The sequence below is a fragment of the Setaria italica genome, chromosome VIII, assembly GCF_000263155.2.
Source record: "Setaria italica strain Yugu1 chromosome VIII, Setaria_italica_v2.0, whole genome shotgun sequence".
NCBI lineage: Eukaryota > Viridiplantae > Streptophyta > Magnoliopsida > Poales > Poaceae > Setaria > Setaria italica.
The window spans coordinates 3,637,589-3,646,842 of NC_028457.1; the positions used below are offsets into that span (position 1 = coordinate 3,637,589).

At 50.9% G+C, this 9,254-nt stretch overlaps 2 protein-coding genes across 2 annotated transcripts; both read right to left on the reverse strand.

The window, feature by feature from the left end:
- Nucleotides 1-2,776: 2,776 nt before the first annotated feature.
- LOC101771052 (citrate-binding protein) lies at nucleotides 2,777-3,601 on the reverse strand. Its single transcript, XM_004980143.1, has 2 exons — nucleotides 3,305-3,601; nucleotides 2,777-3,169 (listed from the first exon to the last, which is right to left on the reverse strand). Exons 1-2 carry the CDS (start codon nucleotides 3,599-3,601, stop codon nucleotides 2,777-2,779), a joined length of 690 nt encoding a protein of 229 aa, XP_004980200.1.
- Nucleotides 3,602-7,979: 4,378 nt separating this feature from the next.
- LOC101786280 (abscisic stress-ripening protein 3) lies at nucleotides 7,980-8,928 on the reverse strand. The gene is made up of 2 exons (XM_004978717.3): nucleotides 8,604-8,928; nucleotides 7,980-8,477 (listed from the first exon to the last, which is right to left on the reverse strand). The coding sequence occupies exons 1-2, from the start codon at nucleotides 8,826-8,828 to the stop codon at nucleotides 8,289-8,291; spliced, it is 414 nt and encodes a 137-aa protein (XP_004978774.1). The 5' UTR covers nucleotides 8,829-8,928; the 3' UTR covers nucleotides 7,980-8,288.
- Between the last annotated feature and the right edge of the window lie 326 nt (nucleotides 8,929-9,254).

Here is a 9,254-nt window from a genome sequence, read left to right on the forward strand (position 1 = left end):
ATTAAGCCTTAGATGAGTCTCGCCGTTCAGATTCGTCTTATGTAATAGGTTTTGTAAATAGTCTACATTTAATACTCCTAATTAGTATCTAAACATTCGATGTGACACGTGCTAAAAATAAGTCAGTGGAAGAAAACGCCCCCGAGTAGTATAAGGTGGGAGAGCAGTCGATCTGTTCAAAGGACTCTAGGCTTCTCTAGCATTCTAGGTTGTTGCCTCTCCTAGCTTTGTCCACGTCAATGAAATGGGATTCCACGATATTTTTTTTACACACAGTGCTATGCAAACACTTAAATAACGCACGCACGTATGCAACATACCTCTATGACCACCTCACGATATTAGTTTTGTAAATTGGAATTCTCTCTACTTGACTTGCTCACTCGCTGCACCTCAGGTTTAATTTTCATCAGAGTCATACTTTCTCTGTCCCATAATATAGCTACGTTTAGATTTTTTTCAAAATTAAATCTTATCAAAATAATCATACATACTAATAATATAAAATGATGTTAGTATTATAATATTTTTTATTTAAAATAAATTACTATTAGAGATATTATTGGTTAAAATTAAAAAAGCTTGACTTTAAATTTTTTTAAATGTAGCTATATTTTGAGGAGGAAGTAGCTAGTAAAAAATCAGAGGGTACCAAGGCTTAGTGCCTGTATCATCACGGCAACGTAACTTTGCCCCAGCATCTCGCGCAAATGTATGCAGCGTGAACCGCAGAACAAAGATGGTTTTCCACAATGGTGCCTTTATAGAGATGCCAAGTGAGATGCTACCGCTGATCACAGATTACCGCTCACCATCTCGCGCCATTGCGCTTAGCATGAACCACAATGCACAGATACTTTCCCATCACCGAGTGAGATGATGTCATCACGGTTGAGTCTATAAATATAGCTGGTGAACTCAAGTCTAGTACTGTATATAACAAGCAAGCCAAAAAATTCGAGCTAAATAACATACAATCTGTTACTGAATCACTCAAAATAATATAGAACCTGAATGAGTGGGGGCATATGTCCCCAGCATTGGGCTCGGTTTAGAGAAAATTCCCTATTTGACACTAGAAAAACTACTCGTTCCTTTTTTAGCCCTCAAAAAATTCCGTTCCATATTTGACACCGAGTTCAACTTTCGTTTCTTATATGACACTCTATTGGATTTTCCGTCCGAGAACCGTTAAATGCCCTGCGAAAAGATGATTTTGCCCATGTGGGCCCCACCACCCTTCTATCTCCTCTCCACCGCCTACCTCTGCTTCCGTCGTTGCCGTTATCCTGGCTGCCACGGCCCGCGCGCGCACGGCCGCGTCGACCATGTAGATGAAGCACCGCCATCTCCCACCGGTCCTCCTCCTCGCGCTCTCGCTCCTCTTCCTCACCTTCCGCTGCCACCTATTCCTCCCTCGAGGCTCGTCCCCGTACGCCGCCGATGTGCTCCTCCGTCGGCTCGCCGCCACCAACATCATCAGGGACCAGGTCGTGGCCGAGCAGCAGGAGGCCGTGGCCCCAGCCTCGACGCGCTCCTCCGCCGGCTAACCCTCGCTGCGCGCGTGTCCACCGGGGAACTGGCTCATAGGGGGCATGGAACTGCCAGCCCCTCGCAGCCAAGCCTGTCCCCGCGGAGGAGCCGGTTCTTTCTGGGGCTAGAGGCGTCGCGGCGGCGGCGGCGCAGCAGCAGCAGCAGCAATCAGGGTCTTCCGGGGGGTCTGGGAGCGTGGGGCGGGAGCCGGTGCCGCTACGCCTGCGACTTGGGAGGGCCAGGCCCCGGGCGAGGCCCGGCATGCAGACGCCCTCATGGAAGATGGAGGACGAGGGAGCCCAGGTAGGGCCGAGCGCTGCGACGGCAGCGGTGGCGAGGAGGAGCTCGGCGTCAGCTTTGGCACGACAGCTAGGCGCAAGCCTCTGGGAGATCCACGACGTTGTGTGGGAGGGCCGCTGGACCAGGCCGTGGGGGGAGGGGCATCACCGCCGGTCGGGAGGGCGGGGGGCATCGGCGGTGGCATGGAATTGGATTAGGTGAGCGTCTCCCATCGGGAGGGAAGGAGAAGGGGATGGGACGAGGGAGAAGGGTGGTGGGGCCCATAGGGGCAAAATTGTCTTTTCGCAGGGCATTTAACGATTCTCGAACGAAAAATCCAACAGAGTGTCATATAAGGAATAAAAGTTGAACTTGGTGTTAAATAGGGAACGGAAATTTTTTGAGAGGTAAGAAAGGAACGGGTAGTTTTTCCAGTGTCAAGTAGGGAATTCTCTCCTCTGTTTATGCCGGACCGTGCATGATTAGTGAATATAACCTCCAAATTCAACCTAATTAGTCTGCAGAAGTGTGGAGTATTAAATTGAGAAAGTTGTTCGTTTACCTGGGTGGTTATTTCAACGTGAAATCTTGTTTATTTAGGAGATTAATCACGTTTTGTTTAGATATTTTGTTTACTTAGGAGCCACATATCTTTCTATTCTGTTCCGCTCTAAGAAAATGGCAAATTTGCATATACCATTGAGTGCATCGTGTCGTCGGAGATAAAAGGAGGGAAGAGGGGAAGGCCTGTTTAGCAAGGGAACGGAGTCTTAGCACGAGCGGACGACCACGACAAACCCTTGCACATTCTATACTCAAATTAGGCACAAACTGTTCATTGACGCCTTCTCTGAGCATCACTTCGCTTACTGATCACTACCGTACTCAGATCCGTCATCACACATCGGATCCAACGTGAAGATCTCGAGCCAGTCCAGACGACGCAAGTTCTTCGATCGATCGATCACGGCTTGGTGTAGACGGCGACGTTCTTCCAGCGCGACTCCATGCGGCGCGACGGCTGGTGGTGCGACTGCTTGTACACCCCGAACTTGAAGTAGTGCTCCTTCCCGCCGTGGCCGGCGGCGCTCAGCCTCCTCTCGCCGTCGACGAAGACGGTGACGTTCCCGGCGGCCACGTCGTGGACGACGTTGAGCCGGACCCACCGGTCGTAGACGCGGTCGGCGAGCACCTTGGTTAGCTCGTGGTAGTAGGTCAGGCGGCCGCCGTAGACGTGCAGCATCAGCGTGGTGGCGTGCGTCGCCGCCCCGAAGATCTGCATCACCGACGCCCCCGACGTGCCGGAGGGGACGAACATGTCGCCCTCGAACTGCCACACCCCCGAGCTGTAGACCTCCTGTTCGATCTCCAATTCTCAATCAACAATCGACATATGCAAATGCATAGCTACTGAAAAGATTTACGAGAAACTGGGACTAATTATTTAGAATAAGAAAGAATTTTTTTTTTGTCGTTGATGAGGCGTTATTACGTTGACTTTTATCTCGGTGCGGGCGCCGCCGGGGTGGGTGGCGCTGATGGGCTTGTCGGTGGCGAAGACCCACATGCGGCGGACGCCGCCGGACTGCTCGTAGCGCTCGTGGAGGGGCACGTCGTAGGGCTTCTGCACCACGAACTGCGACTCCCTCAGCTTCACGCGGGTGAAGCCGGCGGTCAGGTGAGCCGAGCGGCCGCCGGAGACGGCGGCGGCGCAGCAGGGCAACGACGACAGCGCGCAGATCGCCGCCGCAGCCAGCAGGAGAGAGCACGAGGTAGAAGAAGCAGCCATGTTGGTAGTACGGTGCAGCGTGTACGCCGCCGCTGCATCTATTTAAGAGCTCGGCTGCGTGGCCGGTCAGTGCGCAGTGGCGATGGTTACCACGGCGGCGGCGCGCGTCGCGTGCGTGGCGACGGGGACGGTGGCCGGCGGGTGGCGGCGCCACGCCAAGACCGCAATCGACTGCTAGCATCGGACTCCAAGTTGGACGGAGGAGATCTCGAGAGGAGTCCAGCGTCTGGGATCGATTCTTCCAACACACATGCTCTTGTTGACTGAACCTCTGACGATCATGCTGTCAGTCAGAATCAAACGCCGCCGCCGGCAGGCCTAGGTTATTGACTGGGCCGGCTTCTGCCTGATTAACACTGCACGGGCGGCCCACGAGTGCACAATGACAATGCTGCTGGAAGCCCAATTTCTTTTGCACTTTCAGCCCAGTTTGCCGCCCACTCCTGCCTGGATTACAGGAACACCCCAAATCATTTATCAGGCAGGCCGCAAGGCCCCAGGCACATTTCCAAATGAATCAACTCCGGATCAATCAAACCCCCTATATGTTTCCAGATTTACGAACTCTATATCCATCAAGGGATCAATTAAGCCTTGCGTTTTTCCATATTGATGAACTCCGAATCAACTAGGCTGTTTACATATAAATTAATTAATCAACGCACGGAGCGTGTGTATATATACATGGGGAGGTAGATAACGAACTCCTTCGCCATTGATCTCGGGCTCCTGGCATTCTTCAGCCCTGCATCCAGCATGAGAGACACGATGACCGTGTTCTTGTTTGTTGTGCTCTTCGTTGGAACTTGAGGAATTTTACGGTTCATTTTAATTCAAAATATGAAATAAAATATGACATATATGATGGCTAAAACAGGAGCATGATCCATTATGCTTATACTAACGAACATGAAGCATGCAAAGGACATTACAAACAACATGTAATGAAACAGGGAAATTAGAAGGGAGTACCCTGCAGCGGGGCCAGTGCCGGCGACACCAGATGCGCTGTTACTCGACATTTCGAGGCTATTCGATGTAGTCGATCAAAGTCGATGCCGTGCAGATGTTTGCTGTGCAGTTGCATCTTCAGGAACAGGGACAACAAAAATGCAGTGCAACAGTGGAGGAGCTCTGGTGGTGTGTGCAGATTAATGCAGTTAATTCGGACCATCAAAGGGTCAGTCCTTGATCAGTTACTAGTAACGGTCAGCCATTCAAGCGTCGTCGGTTACAGCCCACGCAACGCAGCGAGTGAGCGCGCATGTGGCATCCTGCTATTCCTTCCTCAACTTTTCAATAGGTGTAGCATGGCTCCACCTTATAAGTTGGTTAGGGATTCTCTCAACTCCCAAGGTGGTTTTATTACAAATGTAACTACCATAATGTGAATGGGCCAGGGGATTTAATTGAACTAATAGGCCACGGCCCATTTAATCTAACACTCTTTGGATCCATAACATTGTTGCTGCCCAGTGTAAGTGTACATCACCAATTACATTCACCATTATATTTTCTTGTCATTATAAATTTTCACATGTAGTCCATTTGAGTATTATATATCTGTTAATGACATACACATTGCGACAATTTCTTACCGTCATGTCCTGTCATAAACTTACATTTTTTAAGATAATGGAAACAGTTCCAGCTTCATCTTCGAAGAAGAGAAATCAATCCCAAACTATTACCGATTGTAATACCAAATTTCTATCATATATATTTGGTCATGATGACGAATTGCAGTCGGCCATTTGTCACCATGCCTTCTTGTCCTTAAGTGTGTAAGAGATGTTTTGCGTATCGGTTAACAGTATCAGCAGGTCGTCCTCATCTACTGGAGGCAGGAAATACTCTCGCTGCTGATGCCAACTCCACATCGTTTGATGAGACCAAGATCTACGTGGTACTTTGTTACGGTGGGACATGCGATTATTTTGGCAATGGCATGCAAGATTGCTACTGCTGTGGGGATGGCGATCACAAACAGAACTGTCACAAGACTATGGAAGAATGCAAGGCCAAGTGCCCCAAATTCCCACAGTCCTTTTTTCAATCGACAAGGGATTCAGTGACCACAAACACTACGGGCCTGTTTGGTAGAGCTCCACGCAGCTCCAGATCCTCAAAAATAGCTCTACTCTAGAATTTTTCAGCCAAACGGTTTTAGATCCAGCAACTCCACCACGGATCTGCTCCACGAAAATGGTGGATCTACCCCCAGATCCATGGATTTGGTGGAGCACCTCAGGGGGTGCTCCACGAAATCAAATTTGGTGGAGTTGGAGGAAATTACCCACCACTGCCACTCATTAGTGGAAAATGACCGGTTCGTTCTATTTTTTCACAGCTTCCTCTCGCGCTGCCATGGTCGCGCCCCGCTCGCCGCAGCCCCGCCGCGCCCCGCCCGCCGGACCGCCGCCCCGTACCCGCCGGAGCACCACCCCGCCCGCCGGAGCGCCGTCTCGCTTCGCCGGCGGCCCGCGCGCCCCGCCCGCTCGAGCGCCGTCCTGGCCGCCGGTGAGGCCGCGCCCGCCCGCCGCCCCGCTCCGCCCGTCGGAGCACCGCCCGCCCGCCGAAGCCCCCCACACCCGCCCGCCTGGCCACCGGCGGGGCCGCGCCTGCCAGCACGCCGCCTGCCGGAGCGCCGTCCCGCCCGCCGGAGCCCCGCCCCATACCCGGCCGCCGATGAGGCCGCGCCCGCTCGCCGCCCCGCTTCGCCCGTCGGAGCACCGCCCCGCCCGCCGAAGCCCCGCCCCGCACCCGGCCGCCTGGCCGCCGGCGCGGCCGCGCCCGCCCGCGCGCGCGAGGTCGCCTGGCCGCCGGCGTGGTCGCGCCCGCCAGCGCGCGCGAGGCCGTGCCCGCCAACACCTCAACCATGCGTGCTACAGCGCCAGGAAGGAGATATTTTTTTATTCTGATGAATGGGCCCAAATTGCCAGTGAGATAAAGACAAGAATGGAGCTGTACCAAACGCTTTTTGAGATATTAGATCCACGGTGGAGCAGCTCTATGGCGGAGCTAGCTGGATCTATGGATTTGGAGCTATTTTTTCAGAGCTGGAGCTCTACCAAACAGGCTTGTACACTTGAAAAAGGTCCTATGATCCGGAATTACCAAGAATGACCCTAATAATGTACTACTGACGAAGTATATGATATATGGTTATTAATGAATTGTTATGCATTTTTTTGATTTCTCTGTGTTGTATTTTTCTTGACATCTTCGGGTCTTAATAATCTGCCTTTTTTTCCTTTTGATTTCTTTAGGGGAAGCTCAAATGTTCTCTCTAATGGCCGTTGGTGGGTTGGCTTCGTCCTGATTAACGGACGCGCGGGCAGCGCGTGAATATCATCAAAACTGCTCCCAGCCCTGTCTAGAACAAAGATAAAATAAACTTCAACAAGCAGGGGCTCTCTTCTCCTCCCCCCTCTAAGTTCACCTCTTCCTCCTCTTTTTTGCTTCTCCACCCTTTTGGTCCAATCGAGTTTTCAGGTCGTATGGGGCATGAGCCCCTTGCCCCCATGCTAGATCCGTTCCTAGGGCCAGCTTCCGCTGTATTTTGTATTCCTATATTTCAGCTCTGATTTAGCTCCTCCTATATATGTGTCCTTATATATATTCCTCTAATTAGCAACAAAAAAACTTGTGTACATTTGTCTAAGTATGTGCGCGTTTTGTGGTGTATGTTTGAGAGCATTCCACTTATACTTGGAAAAGAAACAAAAAAAATTACAATTGCTAGATTTTTGCCAATGGATTTAGGAAGCACAATCTGTCAATATTGTCTCGCGGTTGTGTGCAAAGGTTCGTGCTAGATCTCCATCTTCGGCGAAGTGAATAACTACGGCGAACTTCAAAACCTCCAACGAATTTTAGTGGTTAGGTTGGGAGTTTTGACGGAGGGGGATTTGTTGGTGCAGACTATAGAGGGAGGTCTTAGAAGGCCGTTGACCTTGCAGTGGTGGCAGGCGATGGGCGGATGGCAAGGCGGCTGGGGTGCCACCGGCCGTAGGGTGGGGGACGGCCGGATAGATAGACTTGGCATCGAAAGAGTCCTATTTCGTACTGATTAACGAGGGAAGGTGGTGTCGATGGATATTTGGTGGCCTATATTATATTGTTTATATTAAAACAGAGCAAATACCAGTGTTTTTTGATGTTTTTGGTGAAAGGGTTATCGTGTGACCATATACTTCAAGCCACGTGAAGACAGCAACTATTACTGGAGATAAGAATAAAGCAGGAAGAGGTTGAAAGTTTTTTTTCCAATGTAATTTCTTTATTTTCCCGGTTTATATTCATTAAATTTGGGATACACTATAATTCTTTTTCTTTCAGAAAAGAGAAAATAGATGATAATAAAACGTAAATGAGATTAAAAAAAACCTTCCACGTGTTGATTCTCAGGGCACAAACATTCAACCACAGATAGACAAGAGCTTGACTTGGGAGCCACACACGTCGCTCCTGGTTATTCAACGCAATTATACATGCAGAGAAAAATCAAGCAAGTACACATGATGAGCACCTCGCCGCACACGGCCCCACCTCTCAGTCTCACACAAGCAAGCGAAGGTCCGGAAAGGACTTATTTGTACATACTGCAGTAACTCGTCAAATTAACACGTACGCGTGCACACAAGCAAGTAATGGACAGGTGGTGCTCATCGCCGGCGGCCGGCCATCAGCCGAAGAGGTGGTGGTGCTTCTTCTCGCCGCTGGCCTCCTCGGCTTCCTTGTGGTCCTTCTTCTTCTCGTGGTGCTCGTGGAAGGCGTATCCGCCGGCGCCGACGGCCGCCGTGGCGGCGATCTCCTCCGTGATCTTGTGCCTGTGCGCGTGCTCCGGGTCCTTCTTCGCCTCGTGCTTCTCGTACTGCATGCACAGAGAATTTAGTTTAATTTAATTAATCCAGCAGAGAAATAGCTAGCATCAGATCAGCCAAGCAAGTCCATTCGTGCCACGGCGGCCGGCCACGGCGAGGACGAGGACAGGACGTACGAGGGCGAATGCGCCGGCGGCGAGTGCGCCGGCCTCGCCGAGGTGCTGCTTGTGCTTGTGCTCCTTCTCCTCCTTCTTGTACCTCTCGTACTCGTTCTCGCCGGCGGTCACCGCCTCGACGGCCACGGTCTCCGAGTACCCGCCGCCGTACTCTCCGCCGGCGGGCTGCTGGTCCTCGTCCTTCTTGTGGTGGTTGAAGAAGTGGTGGTGCTTCTCCTCCGACATGGCTGCTGCTGTCAGCTGGTCAGCTAATGTGGCTGCTTCACTGGGAGTAGTACTCGTACACTTGGCTAGCTCTTGCCTGTGAGTGACAATAGGATGCTTGGCCTCCGGGTTTTATAGGCGATGCCACGGCTAGAATGGCCGGTGGGATTTTTTTTTCTTTCTTTTTTTGCGAGGAAGAATGGCTGGTGGGATTAACATGACTAAACATGTGATGATGAGTAGGATAAAGGTGGTATTAATGCAAGTCACGAAAGCAGATGGGTATATTGGGAAGACATGCATATACTTCGAATATACCTACCACATATGTAATTAAATATAAGTTGTATCGGTCAATAATACAAAATTATAGTTTTTTAATAAACTTGGACGGTTTTTATTAGGCCAGAGGATCATGGAGAAAAAAAAACTAGAACACAGAAATTG

Bases quoted from the DNA above. Each gene is read 5' to 3' on its own strand.
- LOC101771052 (XM_004980143.1), bottom strand. From the start codon at position 3,601: ATGGCTGCTTCTTCTACCTCGTGCTCTCTCCTGCTGGCTGCGGCGGCG. The intron at 3,170-3,304 runs GTAATAACGCCT...GAGATCGAACAG, and splicing joins GCACCGAGATAAAAGTCAAC to GAGGTCTACAGCTCGGGGGT.
- LOC101786280 (XM_004978717.3), bottom strand. From the start codon at position 8,828: ATGTCGGAGGAGAAGCACCACCACTTCTTCAACCACCACAAGAAGGAC. The intron at 8,478-8,603 runs GTACGTCCTGTC...CTGTGCATGCAG, and splicing joins CCGCCGGCGCATTCGCCCTC to TACGAGAAGCACGAGGCGAA.